Raw genomic sequence first — 24795 nt, forward strand, 5'->3', positions numbered from 1 at the left:
GCTCATTTCATTTCTTGATGCGATTCCTTGTGGAGTAAGGTTGCCTTAGATGATGAGAGGATAATCTTATTAAGAGTATAGGGACCAAATTGATCCATTTAATAGTAGAGAGATTAATTTGAACATTTTCAATAATATATAGACTAAATTGATATAATAGATATAATAGAGGGACTTGTCAGCTATTTTCATCGAAATTTTGGACTCAAGGACAAGGAACCTGGTTTCAGTCTCCAGGATCAGTGATTAAGTGCAGTCAAATGAACTTGTGAGCATGGCATTGGCAACGGTGGTTGAAGCCAAGCAAATAAATCATGTTCTCGAAGAACATTATTATCAGAATACATACTCAAGTTCATGAAAAACAACCAATGCCGGACAAAATCATCACCATCAGCGAAAATAATGTTCTCAACCATGTTTACTCGAAATATTTTTTTACATTCTACACAGCAGTGGCATATATGTCATATTTTCTCAGCAATCAGATCTCATCTCTGTTCATGCATGTCAAATTGATACGTCCAACAAGTCCATCACCAAATTTTTCATCATAATTACTGCTAGTCCGGAACGAGATGTCTTTCTGCTTTGCTTCCCGGAATTTCTCAGTCCATGGTTGCAGCCAGCTTCTCTAGGCATTTATATGAATAAAACTACAGTTACAGTGGATGAATGCATAAAAGAACCTACCATACAACAAAGAAACTGCATCGTAGACTTAGGTACCTTGAGAAGGCAAGAGTAGAGTGGAAGGACGGGAAGGTTTTGGCAGTTGCAATCTCAACCATGTAACCATCAGGAACGTCGAATTATGTAGCCATGTAACTATGGCCGCCCTGTACTTGATTTTCATCTCTTTGAAGTTCTGCATCACCGGCTTCATGTCGGAGCATTGGATTTTGGAATGAAATATTGTTGTCTTTTGGAATGATTTTTTCTTTCTTTGCTGCCAGAACACTTTCAGATTCAAGCAAATGGATGCGGATTCCATAGTTGCACGACCTGAAATAGTAATTATCATCATTCAAATGAAATCAAACACAACCAATTCTTGCATCTAACAATTAAGGATCGGTCACCCTGGTTTATCGAAAGAAACAAAAGAAAGGGTCTTAATTTTTTAGGCACATAAAATGCAGAAACTAAAATACATATTTAGAGTGAATGGACCAGAGGCTGAAGCATACCAAGCTCCTTCAAAGTTGAAAGAAGAAGGCGTTTGATGAGAACGAATCCCAGCACTTGCTCAAAAAACCTCACCGAGTAGCTCCCTGAGTTGCAGACAAAGAAACATGGTTCAGAGACAACAATGGCAGCACTGTTGTAGGTGAGGTTGACATTGAAGAAGGCAACCATTGCATCTCTTGTATTTCTTCTAAATGTCCCATACTTTCTCTCCCTTTCTTTCTCAACAATTCTCTCTTCTCTAGAATGTTGTAATGAAACTATGCAAACCGCAAAAGTTTGCTTTGCCAAATGGGATGTATGATAAGCTCTTTTATAAAGCATTAAAGCTTCATTGTGAGAAATATATGTTCCATATTCTGATTTTCTTAGAGAAAAAGGCAAAGCCAAGTGCATCATTAAAAAAAATTAACTCAACACATTTTCCAGAAACATGTCGACGTTTATGCTTCTTTCTCTCACAGTTCGAACTCATCGATAGCTGAAGAAAGTACATGCAGTCAAGCTTGCTCTAGCAGAATTCTCAACTTCCTTGTCTCAAACTTGTGACCCTAATATCATATTTATCTTTATTCATATCTTGGTGTATCCTTTTCATACTAAATATCCATTACCCTTGTTTTAAAATTCTCGTCATCTGAACCATGGCTAAACTCCGAACTAGATGACACGTTTGAATCCTTATTTTCCTCCAAACTCTTTCTGCCTTTTTTCATAACTTCTCCTTCATCGGCACACCGCATCACCTTCCTTTTCCTCCTGAATAATCGAACACCATCTCCCTTTTGAAACTTATCTGACTTATTCATAAGATGAATATACCTAAACCGCATACCCATCAAGGGATGCTTCTCCATCAAGAAATCTTTCCTATAAGCTTCCTTAAGCACCACGGTCTGTGTCCTGATCTTATTTGACATATAAAATATCCCCGGAAAATGCTTCACCGCCTTCTCGAATCGATTCTCGAACCCCATATACTCTCCCAAAGAATACACATTCTTCCCTTCAGTCTTCTTCGACACCAAGAGCCACAACAACTCGTGAAGCACAACCACGGTCCATTTCTCCGCCTGCTCACTCTTAGGGCCTAAATGAAACGCGTTTTCATAAGGTGAAATGTAAGGCAAATCCTGCCATGTTTCAACCCAATCCTTCACCTTTTCAATTTCGCTTGGCCAGAAAACGACGCTCTCTTTTCCATTTCGGAAATAGGAAGCTCATCCCTACAAGAAACAAGCTCTAAAAAAAGGGTTTATTTTCCATCACAAGGGTCTTTATATTCACAAACATGGAAATATTCAGGATAATCAGAAAGAAGAAAAGTAATGTAATTCCAGGGAAGGCCGAGATCAAATTTGAACTTGTCTACGATACGCAAAGGCAGCCTACCTGTTTTGGTCAGCATTAACAACTTAGCCAACCGGTTTACGGTGTCATTTCGGTGGGAGGGAGAGCTGTGAATGGCTAGCTCCTCCTTATGCAGAGCCATAGCTTGAGGAGTAAGCTTAACGTGGAGAGGAAGAGAAAAAGAGGGCTGGAATTGGGAGAAAATGGAAGGGTACTTGTGAAAAAGCTTGGAAGTATAGGTGGGGAGATTGAAGTGGGATTTGAGAGGGGAGAGAGAGGAAAGGAGAAGGGATTTGGAGGGAGAAGAGACGATTTGATTTTTGAGGGAAAGGATTTCTTTGAGGTTTTTCTCTCTTTCGACGGCGGTGTCGAGGTAAGGGTCACGAACCCATTTGGTCCTGGCGTCTGCGAAGCTGCGGACCAGAAGCAGCCGGTGAGGGACTCTGGTGCGAACCGCCATGGTTATCATCTCGATGCAGTCTGCGTATGAATTTTCAAATTTTGATACAAGTATATCTAGGGATGGCAGTGGTCGGATTTTCCCCCCATCCATTCTGTATATATAATTTCACTATTTAGACACAAATCTCACCAGCCGTCTTAGCTCAGCCGGTAGAGCGCGTGGCTTTTAACCACGTGGTCGTGGGTTCGATTCCCACAGACGGCGTTTTTTTGAATATTTCCCGCCAAATAAAACAAGCCTGGCATTTACCTTTAATTATTATCCACACAATATTCTTGGATTTCCTTTTTCACTTTTTTCTGAGGAAAAAAAATAATAGCTTCCTCTTAGCTTTCCATTTCTTTCCAAACATCAATGGATAGCAAGCCCGCCATCTCTTCCTAGGATATTCTCTTCCGAGCACTCGCTTCAATCCCCGTCTCACATTTCTTCCTCGCCGCCTTCTTTCTATTCCTCGTTTTTCTGTACAACTTTTTGGAGATTCATTTTCTTCACGAGTTACTCGCTCTCTTCAGAGGCGATCCGGTTACGTTAACTTACAACTCCTGCTCTGCTCCGACCTCGGCCGATCAGTCGCCGCCAAGTGTAAGATACTCCAACAAAGTAACATTATTACTTTTAGAAAAACGGAAAGATTAATTTGAACAGTTTACTCAATACATATAAATTATTGAACTGAACTGCTAATTTTTGTTAGTTTTTTGCATTATTGAGCTGCTGATTTTCATATTAGCTATTTAAAAATAAGGTTTAGTGTTAATTGAACTGCTTTTTCAGTTTTCATAGAGTTTGAGGATTAAATTCGGACAAATTAGAGGATTGACTTCTCAATTCTCTGCTAATCTATCGAAACTCGAATTTAATCTTCCAGTTGTTTGTGATTTTGTTCAACAATCGTGCAGGTACTTGGCCACTCCATGGCTTTCTAGTCCTCATCTTCAGACAGCCTTTTTGAGTTTTCACGAAGGCCTCCTCCTGTTACTTATAGACGGTTAGTTCAGTTCTTTCTATTTCTTTTTCTTTTTTAATCTGTATTTTCAACTTCTTCTCTTTGGATAGATATCAATGTGCTAACTGCTAAGTGTTTATTATTCTTAGACGTTTATTCCGTGCTTTTGATAGTGGAACAATTGCTCTGGACTGGCTAACTTATTTGGATGGTCAGATTTTACTCATCATCCCATGATTTTGTTTATTTTTGTTTTTAGTTAGCTTGGTTTTTAGAACATTTATGTATGATATTCGAATTTAAAGAATGGGTGAGAATTCACTCTTTAAAAATGATAGATGTGGCTTCAGTTTAATATTATGAATCTTTAACTAATAACATTTGTGGAGGGTCCCTCTGGCATAATTGATGGTTCTGCTGTTCGTAAAGGTGATAAAACTCCGATTGTCATTGTCATTCCTGGCTTGACCAGCGATTCTACTGCTGCAGTAAGTTTATATATATGTATATATTCGCTCATATATTTTTGCTGAAGAACCTAAAGAAGTGTCGTTGTGTGTGCAGTATGTGAAGCATCGTGCATTCAACATGGCAAGACAGGGTTGGAGTGTTGTTGTATGCAATCATCGTGGTCTAGGAGGTGTATCTCTAACTGTGAGTTTCTCATGCAACGCTCTTTTGGCCTAGATTCTTAATCATCTTAGTCTTTTGAGAAATTGCCATTTTCAAATTCACGAAGTCTACCTGAATGATTTTATTTTCAGTCTGATTGCTGTTATAATGCTGGATGGACTGAAGATGTGTTGGATATATGAACTGCAAAAGTACACCGTTAGTACTGACTGAAAATATAAACAGTAATTAAGAAGAACAGATTCGTAAACCGTGTCGTGGTAAGAACCACTGCCTTAGAAACGAATTCGCCTCGATGTGTGTAATCGCTGCAGTAGGCGGACCGTCCCCCGAGGTTAACACGGTCGCTCCGAATTCCGTACACCCGAAACCGGAGTGGACTGCTGGTGGTATTGCACTTCTGATCGGAAAGCACTCAGAGAGAACTCACAGAGAGAACTTTAGAAAACACTTTGGTAAGTGAATTGTGAATGTTTTGGAGTGAGTTGAGAAGCTGAATATAGCTCTCTATTTATAGGCTAGAAATAGGGTTAAAATCGTCCATAAAATTTCAGGATTAAACCTCTTATTTGTAACAGCTGAAACGACTAGATGAACCTGACTCAGAAATAGTCCAGGTTCATTGTATCATTATTCAGCTGTTATAACTCCCGAAATTATATCATGTAACCCCTGGAATTAAATCAAATAACTCCTGTAACTCCTGATATTAACAGCTTGTCTCCTCTGTACAAAGCTGTAAATCAGTCTAGGTACATCTTAACGTTTCTGATTTAATTTAGGAATAAACTGTTTAATTTCTGATAAAAAATAATTCAGCTGTTATTATTTGAAATTCAAACAGTCCTCAGCAGCCTATAAATATCAGTTGATATCTTTCACATTTTCCATTTGTTTCTTTCAAAGAGAAATTCCTCAAGAATTTTCTCTAAAAAGATAGTATCCGCGCGGACGTGTCGAAGACACGTATTACCATTACCATTACCATTACCACGACCACGACCACGACCACGACCACGACCACGACCACGAGCCGTGCCGTGCCGTGCCGAGCCGAGACGGACGGACGGCGGCGGCGGTGCGCGAGAGCCCCCCTTGTTCTCTATCACTCAACAAGGAAGTAGAATGTCAAGCCTTAAATACCATTCCCAATAGTGTTTCCAACACTATGGGATTGAGCATTGCCAACATTCCCCCACTAATGCGAAAGAAATCTTCTGAAACTCGAAAACAAGCTTTCCAGAAGAGTAATAGCGAGATTAGTTGCTTAAGCACTAGTGAACATATCTGGAACTAGTACATAGTGATGATGAGCAATCCTTCTCTTAGATAAGTGAAACTAGTCTGGAACTTTCTAAGATCAGGGTAAACTCATAACACACAACTAACCCCTTCATCCACCTGAGTCCTCGATGTGTAAGATATATATATACAAAAGTATATATTTGGCCATCTTACCTCAGGATTCTAGTAAGTGTGCTAGAAAAATAGCCCAACATTTTTCATAGAAGGCGGCTAACCCTTCTCACTTACATAGGTTATTTCATCAAGTTTATCTCAACATAAACCACCCTTTAAAAGGAATATGAAATAATTAAGAGCTTTTATAATAGCTCAACCTCACAAAGGGTATGGTGACTTTTTTCAAGTTCATTATAAATGAACCACCCAAACTCTGGGCTAAGAAGTCATTAAGAATAAATATTCAACCTCATTTATCGGTAAATTCAATAAGTCCTTCTCACTAGAACCATCCAAATACTTGGATTTGAATTTATTAAGAGTTTAACAAACTCAACCTTTCTGTTGGTAAGTTCATCATTTCCTACCCACTCACTCTGGGTTATGAACTTATTAAGAATAGATATTCAGCCAAAATCGGTAAATTCATCAAGTCTTTCTCACTAAGACCACCCGAAACATGGGCTATGAATTTATTAAGAGCAATTAAGCTCATCCTGGGCATGCACATTATTCATCATAGGGATAGGCAGTAGGAATGTGCACTATGAGTCTTTCCATGGTTTCGTTTGACCACATGGAACTTAGATAACCAAGTTGGGTATCCACCATGAATTCCTCAACCAATGGGCTTTAGACCCATCCCCCGACGAATCTAGGACCAGCTTCCGACTTAACCCTTTGGTAAGTGGATCTGCTAGGTTCCTTTCCGACTTCACATACTCTAAAGAGAGCACTCCATTCTTTATCAAGTGTCTAACTGATTCATGTCTTATGCGAATGTGTCTTTTCTTACCATTGTAAGCTTGGTTCTTAGCCACACATATCGCAGCTTGTGAATCACACAACAATGAAACTGGAGGAGTCGGTCTTCCCCACAACGGAATATCTGCTAACAAACTTCTGAGCCACTCGGCTTCTTGCCCAGCTAGGTCAAGAGCTATAAACTCTGACTCCATGGTAGAACGAGCAATACAAGTCTGCTTTGATGATTTCCACGAGATCGCTGCTCCACCCAAAGTAAAAATATACCCGCTCGTAGAGCTTACCTCATCATTATCAGAAACCCAGTTGGCATCACAATATCCTTCCAATACCGCAGGAAAGCCAACAAACTCAAGTTTCCAATTCACAGTACCCTTAAGATACTTCAGTAAGCGTTTAAGCGCAATCCAGTGCTCACCACTCGGATTATGAGTATATCTACTTAGTCTACTCACAGCATAAGCAATATCAGGCCGAGTATAGTTCATTAAGAACATTAAACTTCCGATTAATTTAGCATATTCAGTTTGGGAAACACTACTTCCTTTATTCTTAACTAGATGTATGCTAGGGTCATAAGGAGTTCGAACAGGGACGACATCAAACTGTCAAATTTCTTTAGCACTTTCTCTATATAATGTGCTTGACATAAAGAAAATCCCTTCTCAGTTTTGGTAATTTTGACTCCTAAGATTACATCTACTTCTCCCAAATCTGTCATCTCAAACTTAGTGGACAAGAAATTTTTAACTTTGTTAATGGACTCAATGTTAGAACTGAAAATCAACATGTCGTCAACATAAAGACTTATGATAACACATTCAGTTTCAAACATCTTCGAATACACACAAGCATCCGAACCATTCACAACAAAACCAAAACTAAGAATAGTTTTATGAAATTTCTCATACCACTGTTTAGGAGCCTGCTTAAGTCCATAGAGTGACTTTTTGAGTCTACAAACTTTGCCTTCCATACCAGGTGCCTCAAAACCTAGTGGCTGCTCCATGTAAATCTCCTCATCTAGATCCCCATTCAAGAAAGCAGTCTTAACATCCATTTGATGTACCTGCAACTTATGAATAGAGGCTAGTGCAAATAATGCACGAATCGTTGAGATTTTTGTAACGGGAGAGTATGTATCAAAGTAGTCTAAACCAAACCTTTGAGTGAACCCTTTGACGACTAACCTTGCCTTGTATCGCTGAATCGAACCATCTGGCCTTAGTTTCTTCCGGAAGACCCATTTGTTGGAGATTGGTTTGAATCCCTTAGGCAAGTCAACTAATTCCCAAGTATGATTAGACATTATCGATTCTAGTTCATCATTAACAGCGCTTTTCCAAAAACTAGCATCGATAGATCTTATAGCTTCTTCAAAAGTTTTAGGATCCTCATCTAATAGAAAATTTGAGCTATAGGATCTGAAATGAAGTCTAAATCATTTATCTCAGAAATAAAGGAAGTAATAAAGTCTGGTCCAAAAGAGGTTTCAACTCTTTGCCTTTTACTTCTTCTAGGCTCAAAATCATTTGTTCAGAAGACCTAGCAGGTTTACTAGAAGAAGTTGATGGAATATATTCTATTTGTGTTTCAATATTTATTCTCGGTTCCTTTAAAGGAAAAGTATTTTCAAAGAAAACAGCATCTCTTGATTCACAAATAGAATAATCTTGTAAAAGCATGAATCTGTATGCAGCACTATTCGTAGCATACCCTATAAACACTGCATCAACGGTTTTAGGTCCGATGGTGGACTTCTTAAAGTCTGGCAAGCCCACTTTAGCCAGACACCCCCACACTTTCAGGTATTGTAAATTAGGAGCGTATCCTTTCCACAATTCATATGGGGTAGAATCTAATTTCTTATGAGGAACTCGGTTCAAGATATGAGTTGCCGATAGAATGGCCTCCCCCCACATGTTATCAGATAACCCGGAACTTATTAGTAAAGAATTCATCATCTCTTTTAAAGTTCTATTTTCCTTTCGGCTATACCATTCTGTTGAGGAAAATAGGGGGCTGATGTTTCATGAATTATGCCATTCTTTTCACAAATATCTTTTAAGAAATTAGATCCATATTCACCACCTCTATCAGATCTAACTCGTTTGATTCTCCTATCTAACTGATTTTCAACTTCTGCCTTATAAATAAGAAAGAAGTTTTCAGCTTCATCTTTAGTTCTTAGGAGATAAACTTTTGTATATCTTGAATAATCATCTACAAAAGTTATGTAGTAGTGTTTTCCTCCTTTACTTTCAGTGTTTCTAAAATCTGCTAGATCAGTATGAATGAGTTCTAACAGTTCAGTCTTTCTATTAGAAACAGTCTTAAAGTGAGGTTTAGTATGCTTAGCTTCTACACAAATCTCACATTTGTTAAAGCTAGTTGTGTCTAGTTTAGGCAGAACATTCATATTCATTAATTTCTTTAAAGCATGAATATTCACGTGTCCTAATCTAGCATGCCACATATCAATGGATTCAACAATATAAGCAGAAGTGGTAGCTTTATTTTCATTAAATTGAGTTTCTATGACAAATAAACCATTGCTTAAAAACCCTTTCCCCACATAATCACCATTTCGGGAAAGTACAAGTTTATCTGCCTCAAAAACTAACTTAATGCCCCTTATTCAGAAGCCCACCACTTATCAAATTTCTACGCAAGGCAGGTACATACAGAACATTATTTAAAGCCAGAGTTTTACCAGAAGTCAGTTTGAGTAAAACCTTGCCTTTGCCTAGCACTTCAGAGCTGCTAGAGTTCCCCATGTACACACATTCACCCAGTGTTTCCATCCTCGAACTCAGTGAAAAACTCCTTCCTTGCGCAGAAATGCTTCGAAGCGCCAGTGTCAACTACCCATTCTGAACTGTTCTCCACCAGATTAACTTATGAGACCACCGCAGCAATGATCTCATCATCTTCTTCTACAACGTGCATCTGTGGCTTGTTGTCATTCTGGCGGTCTGAGCGGTGTTGGCATTGGTAAGCCTTGTGGCCAGGTAAACCGCAGACATAACACTTGAACGTCTTTCCTTCCGGTTTGGCCTTTCCTGACTTCTTGAAGTTGGTAGCCTTCTGTGGTTTCGTCTTTTTGTCTTGATTCCCACGTTTCATGATCTTCTTAAATTTGGACTCAACCAAGTTAGCTCTAAAAGATAAATTACTCATAGAATTAGTAAGCTTATCTTTTAAACGGTTGGCTTCTTCAATCTTCATATGGCCCACAAGTTCTTCAAGCGAAATGTCTCTCTTCTTATGCTTAAGAGAGTTACGGTAATCGGACCAGGACTTGGGCAGTTTCTCAATGAGTACATTGGCTTGTAGCACCTCACACATTTGCATCCCTTCAGCGATGATGTCAGCGACTAAGTTCTCATAGTCATGGACTTGATCCATTATTGGCTTGTCGTCTGTCATATGGAATTTGAGCCATTCGCCGACAACGTACTTCTTGATCCCCGCATCATCCGCACCATACTTCTTGTCGAGAGTGTCCCATATTGCCTTGGCACTCTTTTCTCTAAGGAACATATCAAATAGTTTATTTGACATGTGGCTGAGCAGATGTCCTCGTACCGTCTTGTTATCCTTCTCGAATTTCTCGTAGGTAGCGAGAGCGGCGGCGGCAGTTGCTAAGGCATCATCATTGAGGACCGCATCCGCATCATTAACAACAGCTGGGGTTGGCGGCATGGTAGGTGGTGGCTTGAGCAACACGTAATCAAGATCAAGTTGCTCGAAGAATATAAGAATTCTTTGGGACCACCTTCTATAGTTCTTTCCATCAAGTGCATCGAGCTTGGAAAGATCGGGAATGAGTTTGCTCAAAGGTGTCGACATAATTGCAGTTTATGGAAATTCGTTTCTAAATTGTTGGATATATGAACTGCAAAAGTACACCGTTAGCACTGACTGAAAATATAAACAGTAATTAAGAAGAACATATTCGTAAACCGTGTCGTGGTAAGAACCACTGCCTTAGAAACGAATTCGCCTCGATGTGTGTAATCGCTGCAGTAGGCGGACCGTCCCCCGAGGTTAACACGGTCGCTCCGAATTCCGTACACCCGAAACCGGAGTGGACTGCTGGTGGTATTGCACTTCTGATCGAAAGCACTCAGAGAGAACTCACAGAGAGAACTTTAGAAAACACTTTGGTAAGTGAATTGTGAATGTTTTGGAGTGAGTTGAGAAGCTGAATATAGCTCTCTATTTATAGGCTAGAAATAGGGTTAAAATCGTCCATAAAATTTCAGGATTAAACCTCTTATTTGTAACAGCTGAAACGACTAGATGAACCTGACTCAGAAATAGTCCAGGTTCATTGTATCATTATTCAGCTGTTATAACTCCTGAAATTATATCATGTAACCCCTGGAATTAAATCAAATAACTCCTGTAACTCCTGATATTAACAGCTTGTCTCCTCTGTACAAAGCTGTAAATCAGTCTAGGTACATCTTAACGTTTCTGATTTAATTTAGGAATAAACTGTTTAATTTCTGATAAAAAATAATTCAGCTGTTATTATTTGAAATTCAAACAGTCCTCAGCAGCCTATAAATATCAGTTGATATCTTTCACATTTTCCATTTGTTTCTTTCAAAGAGAAATTCCTCAAGAATTTTCTCTAAAAAGATAGTATCCGCGCGGACGTGTCGAAGACACGTATTACCACGACCACGACCACGACCACGACCTCGACCTCGACCACGACCACGACCACGACCACGTCCACGAGCCGAGCCGAGCCGTGCCGTGCCGTGCCGAGCCGAGCCGAGACGGACGGACGGCGGCGGCGGTGCGCGAGAGCCCCCCTTGTTCTCTATCACTCAACAAGGAAGTAGAATGTCAAGCCTTAAATACCATTCCCAATAGTGTTTCCAACACTATGTGGGATTGAGCATTACCAACATTCCCCCACTAATGCGAAAGAAATCTTCTGAAACTCGAAAACAGCTTTCCAGAAGAGTAATAGCGAGATTAGTTGCTTAAGCACTAGTGAACATATCTGGAACTAGTACATAGTGATGATGAGCAATCCTTCTCTTAGATAAGTGAAACTAGTCTGGAACTTTCTAAGATCAGGGTAAACTCATAACACACAACTAACCCCTTCATCCACCTGAGTCCTCGATGTGTAAGATATATATATACAAAAGTATATATTTGGCCATCTTACCTCAGGATTCTAGTAAGTGTGCTAGAAAAATAGCCCAACTTTTTCATAGAAGGCGGCTAACCCTTCTCACTTACATAGGTTATTTCATCAAGTTTATCTCAACATAAACCACCCTTTAAAAGGAATATGAAATAATTAAGAGCTTTTATAATAGCTCAACCTCACAAAGGGTATGGTGACTTTTTTCAAGTTCATTATAAATGAACCACCCAAACTCTGGGCTAAGAAGTCATTAAGAATAAATATTCAACCTCATTTATCGGTAAATTCAATAAGTCCTTCTCACTAGAACCATCCAAATACTTGGATTTGAATTTATTAAGAGTTTAACAAACTCAACCTTTCTGTTGGTAAGTTCATCATTTCCTACCCACTCACTCTGGGTTATGAACTTATTAAGAATAGATATTCAGCCAAATCGGTAAATTCATCAAGTCTTTCTCACTAAGACCACCCAAAACATGGGCTATGAATTTATTAAGAGCAATTAAGCTCATCCTGGGCATGCACATTATTCATCATAGGGATAGGCAGTAGGAATGTGCACTATGAGTCTTTCCATGGTTTCGTTTGACCACATGGAACTTAGATAACCAAGTTGGGTATCCACCATGAATTCCTCAACCAATGGGCTTTAGACCCATCCCCTCGACGAATCTAGGACCAGCTTCCGACTTAACCCTTTGGTAAGTGGATCTGCTAGGTTCCTTTCCGACTTCACATACTCTAAAGAGAGCACTCCATTCTTTATCAAGTGTCTAACTGATTCATGTCTTATGCGAATGTGTCTTTCTTACCATTGTAAGCTTGGTTCTTAGCCACACATATCGCAGCTTGTGAATCACACAACAATGAAACTGGAGGAGTCGTCTTCCCCACAACGGAATATCTGCTAACAAGCTTCTGAGCCACTCGGCTTCTTGCCCAGCTAGGTCAAGAGCTATAAACTCTGACTCCATGGTAGAACGAGCAATACAAGTCTGCTTTGATGATTTCCACGAGATCGCTGCTCCACCCAAAGTAAAATATACCCGCTCGTAGAGCTTACCTCATCATTATCAGAAACCCATTGGCATCACAATATCCTTCCAATACCGCAGGAAAGCCAACAAACTCAAGTTTCCAATTCACAGTACCCTTAAGATACTTCAGTAAGCGTTTAAGCGCAATCCAGTGCTCACCACTCGGATTATGAGTATATCTACTTAGTCTACTCACAGCATAAGCAATATCAGGCCGAGTATAGTTCATTAAGAACATTAAACTTCCGATTAATTTAGCATATTCAGTTTGGGAAACACTACTTCCTTTATTCTTAACTAGATGTATGCTAGGGTCATAAGGAGTTCGAACAGGGACGACATCAAAACTGTCAAATTTCTTTAGCACTTTCTCTATATAATGTGCTTGACATAAAGAAAATCCCTTCTCAGTTTTGGTAATTTTGACTCCTAAGATTACATCTACTTCTCCCAAATCTGTCATCTCAAACTTAGTGGACAAGAAATTTTTAACTTTGTTAATGGACTCAATGTTAGAACTGAAAATCAACATGTCGTCAACATAAAGACTTATGATAACACATTCAGTTTCAAACATCTTCGAATACACACAAGCATCCGAACCATTCACAACAAAACCAAAACTAAGAATAGTTTTATGAAATTTCTCATACCACTGTTTAGGAGCCTGCTTAAGTCCATAGAGTGACTTTTTGAGTCTACAAACTTTGCCTTCCATACCAGGTGCCTCAAAACCTAGTGGCTGCTCCATGTAAATCTCCTCATCTAGATCCCCATTCAAGAAAGCAGTCTTAACATCCATTTGATGTACCTGCAACTTATGAATAGAGGCTAGTGCAAATAATGCACGAATCGTTGAGATTTTTGTAACGGGAGAGTATGTATCAAAGTAGTCTAAACCAAACCTTTGAGTGAACCCTTTGACGACTAACCTTGCCTTGTATCGCTGAATCGAACCATCTGGCCTTAGTTTCTTCCGGAAGACCCATTTGTTGGAGATTGGTTTGAATCCCTTAGGCAAGTCAACTAATTCCCAAGTATGATTAGACATTATCGATTCTAGTTCATCATTAACAGCGCTTTTCCAAAACTAGCATCGATAGATCTTATAGCTTCTTCAAAAGTTTTAGGATCCTCATCTAATAGAAAAATTTGAGCTATAGGATCTGAAATGAAGTCTAAATCATTTATCTCAGAAATAAAGGAAGTAATAAAGTCTGGTCCAAAAGAGGTTTCAACTCTTTGCCTTTTACTTCTTCTAGGCTCAAATCAATTTGTTCAGAAGACCTAGCAGGTTTACTAGAAGAAGTTGATGGAATATTTCTATTTGTGTTTCAATATTTATTCTCGGTTCCTTTAAAGGAAAAGTATTTTCAAAGAAAACAGCATCTCTTGATTCACAAATAGAATAATCTTGTAAAAGCATGAATCTGTATGCAGCACTATTCGTAGCATACCCTATAAACACTGCATCAACGGTTTTAGGTCCGATGGTGGACTTCTTAAAGTCTGGCAAGCCCACTTTAGCCAGACACCCCCACACTTTCAGGTATTGTAAATTAGGAGCGTATCCTTTCCACAATTCATATGGGGTAGAATCTAATTTCTTATGAGGAACTCGGTTCAAGATATGAGTTGCCGATAGAATGGCCTCCCCCCACATGTTATCAGATAACCCGGAACTTATTAGTAAAGAATTCATCATCTCTTTTAAAGTTCTATTTTCCTTTCGGCTATACCATTCTGTTGAGGAAATAGGGGGCTGATGTTTCATGAATTATGCCATTCTTTTCACAAATATCTTTTAAGAAATTAGATCCATATTCACCACCTCTATCAGATCTAACTCGTTTGATTCTCCTATCTAACTGATTTTCAACTTCTGCCTTATAAATAAGAAAGAAGTTTTCAGCTTCATCTTTAGTTCTTAGGAGATAAACTTTTGTATATCTTGAATAATCATCTACAAAAGTTATGTAGTAGTGTTTTCCTCCTTTACTTTCAGTGTTTCTAAAATCTGCTAGATCAGTATGAATGAGTTCTAACAGTTCAGTCTTTCTATTAGAAACAGTCTTAAAGTGAGGTTTAGTATGCTTAGCTTCTACACAAATCTCACATTTGTTAAAGCTAGTTGTGTCTAGTTTAGGCAGAACATTCATATTCATTAATTTCTTTAAAGCATGAATATTCACGTGTCCTAATCTAGCATGCCACATATCAATGGATTCAACAATATAAGCAGAAGTGGTAGCTTTATTTTCATTAAATTGAGTTTCTATGACAAATAAACCATTGCTTAAAAACCCTTTCCCCACATAATCACCATTTCGGGAAAGTACAAGTTTATCTGCCTCAAAAACTAACTTAATGCCTGCCTTATTCAGAAGCCCACCACTTATCAAATTTCTACGCAAGGCAGGTACATACAGAACATTATTTAAAGCCAGAGTTTTACCAGAAGTCAGTTGAGTAAAACCTTGCCTTTGCCTAGCACTTCAGAGCTGCTAGAGTTCCCCATGTACACACATTCACCAGTGTTTCCATCCTCGAACTCAGTGAAAAACTCCTTCCTTGCGCAGAAATGCTTCGAAGCGCCAGTGTCAACTACCCATTCTGACTGTTCTCCACCAGATTAACTTATGAGACCACCGCAGCAATGATCTCATCATCTTCTTCTACAACGTGCATCTGTGGCTTGTTGTCATTCTGGCGGTCTGAGCGGTGTTGGCATTGGTAAGCCTTGTGGCCAGGTAAACCGCAGACATAACACTTGAACGTCTTTCCTTCCGGTTTGGCCTTTCCTGACTTCTTGAAGTTGGTAGCCTTCTGTGGTTTCGTCTTTTTGTCTTGATTCCCACGTTTCATGATCTTCTTAAATTTGGACTCAACCAAGTTAGCTCTAAAAGATAAATTACTCATAGAATTAGTAAGCTTATCTTTTAAACGGTTGGCTTCTTCAATCTTCATATGGCCCACAAGTTCTTCAAGCGAAATGTCTCTCTTCTTATGCTTAAGAGAGTTACGGTAATCGGACCAGGACTTGGGCAGTTTCTCAATGAGTACATTGGCTTGTAGCACCTCACACATTTGCATCCCTTCAGCGATGATGTCAGCGACTAAGTTCTCATAGTCATGGACTTGATCCATTATTGGCTTGTCGTCTGTCATATGGAATTTGAGCCATTCGCCGACAACGTACTTCTTGATCCCCGCATCATCCGCACCATACTTCTTGTCGAGAGTGTCCCATATTGCCTTGGCACTCTTTTCTCTAAGGAACATATCAAATAGTTTATTTGACATGTGGCTGAGCAGATGTCCTCGTACCGTCTTGTTATCCTTCTCGAATTTCTCGTAGGTAGCGAGAGCGGCGGCGGCAGTTGCTAAGGCATCATCATTGAGGACCGCATCCGCATCATTAACAACAGCTGGGGTTGGCGGCATGGTAGGTGGTGGCTTGAGCAACACGTAATCAAGATCAAGTTGCTCGAAGAATATAAGAATTCTTGGGACCACCTTCTATAGTTCTTTCCATCAAGTGCATCGAGCTTGGAAAGATCGGGAATGAGTTTGCTCAAAGGTGTCGACATAATTGCAGTTTATGGAAATTCGTTTCTAAATTGTTGGATATATGAACTGCAAAAGTACACCGTTAGCACTGACTGAAAATATAACAGTAATTAAGAAGAACATATTCGTAAACCGTGTCGTGGTAAGAACCACTGCCTTAGAAACGAATTCGCCTCGATGTGTGTAATCGCTGCAGTAGGCGGACCGTCCCCCGAGGTTAACACGGTCGCTCCGAATTCCGTACACCCGAAACCGGAGTGGACTGCTGGTGGTATTGCACTTCTGATCGGAAAGCACTCAGAGAGAACTCACAGAGAGAACTTTAGAAAACACTTTGGTAAGTGAATTGTGAATGTTTTGGAGTGAGTTGAGAAGCTGAATATAGCTCTCTATTTATAGGCTAGAAATAGGGTTAAAATCGTCCATAAAATTTCAGGATTAAACCTCTTATTAGTAACAGCTGAAACGACTAGATGAACCTGACTCAGAAATAGTCCAGGTTCATTGTATCATTATTCAGCTGTTATAACTCCCGAAATTATATCATGTAACCCCTGGAATTAAATCAAATAACTCCTGTAACTCCTGATATTAACAGCTTGTCTCCTCTGTACAAAGCTGTAAATCAGTCTAGGTACATCTTAACGTTTCTGATTTAATTTAGGAATAAACTGTTTAATTTCTGATAAAAAATAATTCAGCTGTTATTATTTGAAATTCAAACAGTCCTCAGCAGCCTATAAATATCAGTTGATATCTTTCACATTTTCCATTTGTTTCTTTCAAAGAGAAATTCCTCAAGAATTTTCTCTAAAAAGATAGTATCCGCGCGGACGTGTCGAAGACACGTATTACCATTACCATTACCATTACCACGACCACGACCACGACCACGACCACGACCACGACCACGACCACGACCACGAGCCGTGCCGTGCCGAGCCGAGCCGAGACGGACGGACGGCGGCGGCGGTGCGCGAGAGCCCCCCTTGTTCTCTATCACTCAACAAGGAAGTAGAATGTCAAGCCTTAAATACCATTCCCAATAGTGTTTCCAACACTATGTGGGATTGAGCATTACCAACAAGATGTACGGAAAATCATTGACCATATACGCTGTGAATATCCAGAAACTCCTCTATTTGCTGTTGGAACTAGTATTGGTGCCAATATTCTGGTATATGAATTGTTCTGATTATGTTTATGAGCATAACGAATGTAATTAAGGATTGGAATTTACATTTTATTTTGATTTTTTTCCTTGGAAGAGGTAGTGCTTCTATTTTTCCTTCCTATCTGTATCACTTGTGAAGAACTCTATGTTGTTTAGCTGAAAATTTATTAGTTTTAACTTTCAGATGAATATTTACTTTTCATTTCATCTGCTCCGATCAGGGCTTAACCTTCAAACAACAATCGTTCTCTCTCTGTAATCTTCTGTAGTAAAAGCAAAGAAATCTCAGACTCGAAGCAGTTTTTCACTACAAAAACACACAATTTATCGTTTGATCTCAAGCTTTTTCCATGGAAACCCAAGTCCCGGTTCCACCTACAATGCCACCCAATGACTATAGCTCCAACGTCGACACTTCCCGCCCTTTCCGCTCCGTCAAAGAAGCCGTCGCCGTCTTCGGCGAGCGGCTTCTTGTCAGAGAGATATACGCCCCAAAGCCTTACACTTACAGCCGCCCTCCAACCCGAGAGATCACTTGGTTTTCACCCAGTACTCCTCTAAGCCGAGAAGAAGATGAGGAACAAGAGAAAACCCATCATCATCAAGAGGTTGTCGATAACTTAAAGAAGCTCGAGACCGAGCTGGAGGAAACAAAGGCGGAGCTAAATTTGTTGAAGGAAAGAGAATCCGGAACATAGATTGCGTTGGCTTCATTGAACGCTCAACTCCATAAGAACATGTCTATGCTGGATGTAGCTGAGGCAGCGGAGACGACGCCGACGACGGGGAGTTTGGAGATGAAACGAATGGAAAATAACCCGAATTTGTCTCAGATACTGAGTATAGATGAGAAAGAAGGGTGTTTTGGAGGCAAAATAGAGAGGAAGTTGATGATGATGAAGAAGAAGCCCATTGTTCCTTTGGTTGGTGATTGGATTTTCAAGAAGAAAGGGTCGCCGGCTAATCTTCATAATCCTCTTTATGCCTCGTGAAAATGTATTCTTAAATACGGTAATTTAAGAAAATTATGTATTTAGTCATCAAATTATTTATTGACATGATATCGTTAGTGATACTAATAGTCATCATAAAACAATGTTATGTTTAACTGATAGTCATCATAAAACAATGTTATGTTTTTATTGTAAAAAATATCACATCAGTAATTCTGTTAATTTTTTTATGTAGTGACTAAAATGAAATTAACTTGTAGTGTTAGGTATGATTTGAAGGAAAAAATAGTTTAATGACCAAAATAGAACCTTGCGAATAATTGAGTGACTAAATCCATAATTTACCCTTTAATTATTATTTTCAAATATTGATTGATCTCATAAAGTGTTTTGTTTTATTTGTTATTTTCCGGTATCCTACTATAAAAGTAAGACTTGAGGGAGTTAATGTGTAAATGTAATATATTTTGAGGGTGTTTTGTATTTGTGCAATGTAATTTAAGAAGTTCACCATGTTTAATTGTTTGATCATTTAATGTTGTACATAGTGCTGAGGAATAAAATTGAGAAAACCGAAAAATCGATATTAATTGAGTAAAATGGTTCGGTTTGATTTGGGTTTATTTAAAAAATTAATTCTATTGATTCGGTTCGGGTTTTTCATATAGAACTCACTTTTTTCATATTGAACCGAATAAATAATTTTTTTTGAATTTATAGTTTCAAGTGAATTTTTCATTGAAAAACCGACGAACCGAACCAAACCAAAAAAATTGATTTCACATAATTCAGTTTTTTAACCATTCGATTTAAATTTTAAAAAACTATTTATTTCGATTCGGTTCAATTTTTAGTAAAAAATCGAACCGAACGGCCCCTAAATGTACATTGTTATCCATTGAAGAGATGTCAAATGTGAAATTGAACAAAATTATAATTTATCCGGTGTTGTTTGTTTCTACGCGTCGATGTTTCACGAGGGGGTCGAAAAATTAATATATAAATGTATCAAAAAGCTTACGTCATACTAATAAGTGTATAAAATAAGTATATGTCATGTGAAGTAATGATAAAATAATATTAAATGTTTAAAATACGATTGATGAGGGCAAAACTTTCGAGATAATATTCTGGAAGAAATTAATTTACGAGCTAATGTACTCCCAAGATTAATTGTTCAAATAGGGTGAAATCCACAGTGTTGGTCGTAGATCGCCATGCCTTCCGGGCGACCTTGTAGGTCGTCATGCACTCCGGGTGACCTACCCTTGCTCAAGAGAATGAACGTGTTGCATGTGACATGCACGTCCCAACACATAGGTCGTCATGCCCTCCGGGCGACCTTGTAGGTCGACATGCTCTCTGGGCGACCTTGTAGGTCGCCATGCACTCCGGGCGACCTACCATTGCTCGCTCGGCTGCCCTCGGATTCTCTCGCATAGCTCGTTCGGATGGTCTCGGTCGGATGGCCTCGGATGCCTAGCGTGTTGGGACGTGCATGACACATGCAATCTCTTGTAGCTCGCCGGGAAGACATGGCGACCTAGTAGGTCGCCGGGAAAACATGGCGACCTAGTATGTCGCCCGGAAGGCATGGCGACCTACGATGAATTTCACCTTATTTAAGCAATTAATCTGGGGAGTGCATTATCTCGTAAATTAATTTTTTCCAGAACATTATCTCGAAAGTTTTGCCATTGATGAGAAAACAACTATCACATGATATTTAAATATTTATTATTTAATAATGAATTTTTTTATTCAAATACTACAATTTATAGTCATTTTAGATTAATGAAAAACTATATGCTTATTTAAGTGAAATATGCATGCCCTATGCTATAGATATTTCAGAATTTAAGCATACTCTTGGGCACGGTGGATGTAGGGATAGGTATGGATGGGTTGGTTCGGGTTTTCCATGAATCTGATTCAGCCTGAAATTATAAATATTCTACTTGAATTTGATTTAATTTGAGTTTAGGGGTGATTTAGTACGATTGAACTTGATCTGGTTTTTTGAGATAAAGTTTGAACTCGGTCAAAAATAAAAATATTTATAAAAAATATTATTTGTATTTAGTAAAAACAAGATTTAATTGACAATATAATATATAAAGAGTTATTATTGTAATTATCCCTAAATATATAAGATAATTTTTTGGGCCAGATTCGATCCGATATTTTTTATTTTAAATTCGAACTCGATCCAATGCAATATTTTTTAAAGATTCTAACCCGATAAGACTAAATCGAATCGAAACTCCTAGAATTTGAGAACTGAACCCGTCACTAGGTGAATGTGATAAAAAGAGGTCCCAACAAACCTTTAGGAGGTGTTTGGTTCATGGTATCTCACATTATCGAAGGAATGACATTTCATTCCCCCATTTGGCTGGCAAATATTCCCAGCCCCCAGTAATAAGTTATTCCCAACAGTGTATTTTGGGGTATATTATCGGGAATGTAAATACCCTCTTCCTTTAGGTATTGTTACATTCCAGGCGTTTTGGACTAAAATACCCTTAATATTTTTTCAAAAATATCTTTATTCTGTTGTTGATTAAAAAAATTATACAAATGTTAAATTACAAATGTATCCTTAAACTATTTTAGATTTACAAAAAAATCCATAATTATAATTTATATGAAGTTCAGGAGTTAAAATAAAATATTACCCTTTCATTAAACTTATTTATCTTTTCAATTTTATAAAAAAATATATATAAATTTTATGAATTTAAAATTTTTAAAATTTTTAAAGAAAATATATAAATTAATTATAGTAATATTATAGTAGAATTCAACTTGTTAAAAAAACAAATATATAATAAGGACAATTTGGTAAAATATACATTCTAATAATCTTTTATTCCTTTAACCAAACACGATAATATTACATTCTTGCTAAATGAACCAAACACAAAATACAATATTTTTAGTAATTTTATTCTCGTCGGTAATCTTATTACCGCTGATAATCTTACATTCTGTGAACATGTAACGGGGTTGTTGGTCTAAGCAAGATACCAAATTATTGCAGACAATCCCTCTATTGGGGTTATTGCAGACAATATTCTGAATGAATATTTTACTTTTTATAAATTCTAAAATATTCTAATTATTAATAACTTTAATAAATGATTTTTTAAAAGAGTAAATTTGATAAATGTTTAAAGACAAATTTTGAGCTAGATGCTTAGTAGTTAATAACTACTCGCGGCTCTTGTCGGTTTGCGTTTCGGGGATTTCTGCCACAATCACCATTAACCACATAAATACATACGCCGTCTCATGGGCGGAAACTGGGAAATAGAATTCCATACAGAAATTCGATAATCTTTGAAGCCTTAGCAAGAAGAAGAGTTATTAATCTCAAATCTATTATTCCACTATTCCAAATCAAAATCATATTTGATTTGGAGATGCAAGCCGTAGTTATTAGCCCTACATTTTGCTGCAAGCCCCATCAATCCCCAGAACCCTCATCTTCTCGTCCCATAACCGTTAAGGTTCATTTCTCTCTACTTCGTTTATTTTCTGGAAGTTTAATTCGATTTTTGCGGATTTTTAATGCGATTTTCTGATTTTCCCAGCCATCTAACTTCTTTGGCGTCCGCTTCTTGCTCGCGAAAGGGCGTAATCCTGAGCAGCGCTGCTTATGGCGTAGGCAAGGTCGGTTTTGTTCGTTCCGATTTGATTGTTATAATTTTAGGGTTTTTTTGGAATCTGCTGCTTTTTTTTTTTGGCTTATAGAGAAAATTATTTCATAGCAAATACTTGAATGTTGAAATCTTAGCTCTCTGCACCTATTTAGGATAGTAGGAGCTGGCTCTTATTATTTTTCATTTTTTAATTTTAAAAAAATACAATTAATTGCGAATTGCTTTATTTGTTCTTTTTCCTCCGAATTTCTTGGATTGTTATGTTAAGAAATTTGAGTATATTACTTTCTCTAGATAGATATATAGTTTATCATGTTCATCGCAAGGTTTTTGAGTGGTTAAACACCTTTTTGATTTAGATAGTTTATATATTCTTCCTATTTCCATTTGAATTGTTGAATCTCTAAACATGTTCTAAATCTTAAAAGCTTGCTTTGTTTTGAGTTCATGCAGTTGTAAAGGCTGTTGCAACTCCTGATCCAGCCTTGGAGTTACCATTGACAGCGGAGAATGTAGAGAGTGTGTTGGATGAAGTTCGACCATATCTGATTGCAGATGGGGGGAATGTGGCATTGCATGAGATTGATGGTAATGTTGTGCGGTTGAAGCTCCAAGGAGCTTGTGGCTCTTGCCCAAGTTCTGTTGTGACGATGAAGATGGGTATTGAAAAACGTTTAATGGAAAAGATACCTGAAATTGTTGCTGTGGAACCAATAACTGATGAAGAGACTGGCCTTGAGCTGAATGAAGAGAACATTGAGATGGTAATTTCATTTTAACCTTGTTAGCTCTTAAACTTATGTTGTTCTCTTTTCATCACTACCATATAAAGAGATCTCATTTTTTTTTCTCTTTATATTTTAACTTTCCACTAACTAGGGAAAGAAGGGAATGAGAGAATAAGCCAAAATGGTAAAGGAATATTTTTCTCTTGAAATCTTCTAAATCAATATCAATGGAAGCAGTAAGCTGGGATATGATTATGAACCTTGACAACATAGACATGGATTTTAAGCGCCATAGCTCAAGATTTGTTTCAAATCTTTGATGACAACTGTTTCCATTCTTTGATGTTAAAATATTTTCTGGCTAACCTTTTTTTTGTGTGGTGAAAAGTAGCTTGAATTTCTATTTTCTGGCTAACCTTTGATGGCTACTTGCTCAAAGTTTAACACCTCTCCTGAGTACTGCTTACATTGGGCATATGGTTTTATCTGAATGACTGTAACTGGGTCATGTATAGTTTATTTTGCGGTCAACTTATGTTTCTTTATTAGTCAAGTCTTGTCTATCTAGCCTTTGTTCCTTTTCCAAAAACAAATTTCGATGATTGAATATTTGGATGCATATAAAGAGTTGGAAGATTGGTCTAGCTCTTTTATATTAAGGGCCATGGATTTAGGATGATTGTACAAAAGCATTTCTGTAATGTTGTTTTAGCACCATGGAATGGTTTTTGCTGATCAAAACCTCAAGTACATCAATGAGAACAGATATATCCGAGGATGATATAAATTTAGGGCCAAGGTGGTTTTTGCTGTCATGCATTGACATAGTAACACAGTAGAGATTATGTTCCCTTTTTGTTTAGTTTTCTGACCCATTCTATTTATTTTAAATACCTGGTCAATGTATAACATTATTTTGATGGTTGTTTGATCTGGTTTTGCATTCTATTTACAACCATTCGGTACTTTTTTCCATAAACTGTTTGGTGTATGCACGATGCATCCCTTAGCTTGTTAGTTTCATCCTCGGTGTTAAATACTCGAGTTAAATATTGTGCATCGCGTATCTTGGCACGCACTTGAAGTTATTATGAGTTTGCATATCATGTCAGGTACTTGAAGAGATTAGGCCCTACCTAGTCGGGGCAGCGGGTGGATCTCTTGAACTAGTCGCCATCGAGGAGCCAATAGTGAAAGTTCGAATTATGGGTCCTGCCGCGGGGGTCATGACGGTGAGGGTGGCTGTAACACAAAAATTGCGAGAGAAAATTCAAAGCATTGCAGCAGTTCAACTTCTGAGTTAAGATTCAAGGAAATTTCGATTCACAGCAGGGGTAAAAAACTATATTTATTATTACATTCTGATTTCGTTCTCCTGATCATTCGTATTAAAAAATTAATAATAATTTAATATTTTATTTTAAGATAATCTTATCATTAAGAAGTAAAATAAATAATTACATTATTAATTCAATTTATATTTTATCCAGTTTATTTTTTATCAGTGGATGATTAAAATAAAACTAAAATATAACGCTTGATATAGTTTTTAAAAAATAATTAAACAAATAATATAGAACTATAAAAGTAAATAAATTACTATATACGTAATTTTCCATAAAATAGATAAAGAATTATAATTTTTTTTAAGACAAAACCTCCAAGTCTCGCTAGAGGCGA

The 24795-nt window shown here is 37.9% G+C and overlaps 2 protein-coding genes, 1 non-coding gene and 3 pseudogenes across 3 annotated transcripts; 4 read left to right on the forward strand and 2 right to left on the reverse strand.

The window, feature by feature from the left end:
- Nucleotides 1-484: 484 nt before the first annotated feature.
- On the reverse strand, nt 485-1514 carry LOC120184727 (annotated as a pseudogene).
- A 103-nt stretch (nt 1515-1617) lies between these two features.
- On the reverse strand, nt 1618-3022 carry LOC120184686 (annotated as a pseudogene).
- A 38-nt stretch (nt 3023-3060) lies between these two features.
- LOC120184737 (embryogenesis-associated protein EMB8-like) lies at nt 3061-17875 on the forward strand. Its single transcript, XM_039189126.1, has 7 exons — nt 3061-3069; nt 3931-3992; nt 4100-4161; nt 4332-4438; nt 4515-4604; nt 4715-4748; nt 17684-17875. Exons 1-7 carry the CDS (start codon nt 3061-3063, stop codon nt 17788-17790), a joined length of 471 nt encoding a protein of 156 aa, XP_039045057.1. The 3' UTR covers nt 17791-17875.
- TRNAK-UUU lies at nt 3133-3205 on the forward strand. Its single transcript has one exon. It is a non-coding gene; the product is annotated as a tRNA-Lys (tRNA).
- A 148-nt stretch (nt 17876-18023) lies between the features above and the next one.
- Nucleotides 18024-18761, forward strand: LOC120184696 (annotated as a pseudogene).
- A 3227-nt stretch (nt 18762-21988) lies between these two features.
- On the forward strand, nt 21989-24539 carry LOC120184706 (nifU-like protein 2, chloroplastic). The gene is made up of 4 exons (XM_039189099.1): nt 21989-22234; nt 22319-22397; nt 22841-23151; nt 24228-24539. Exons 1-4 carry the CDS (start codon nt 22148-22150, stop codon nt 24417-24419), a joined length of 669 nt encoding a protein of 222 aa, XP_039045030.1. The 5' UTR covers nt 21989-22147; the 3' UTR covers nt 24420-24539.
- The last annotated feature ends 256 nt before the right edge of the window (nt 24540-24795 follow it).

This window comes from Hibiscus syriacus, unplaced genomic scaffold, assembly GCF_006381635.1.
Source record: "Hibiscus syriacus cultivar Baekdansim isolate YM2019G1 unplaced genomic scaffold, ASM638163v2 tig00003967_pilon, whole genome shotgun sequence".
Lineage (NCBI taxonomy): Eukaryota > Viridiplantae > Streptophyta > Magnoliopsida > Malvales > Malvaceae > Hibiscus > Hibiscus syriacus.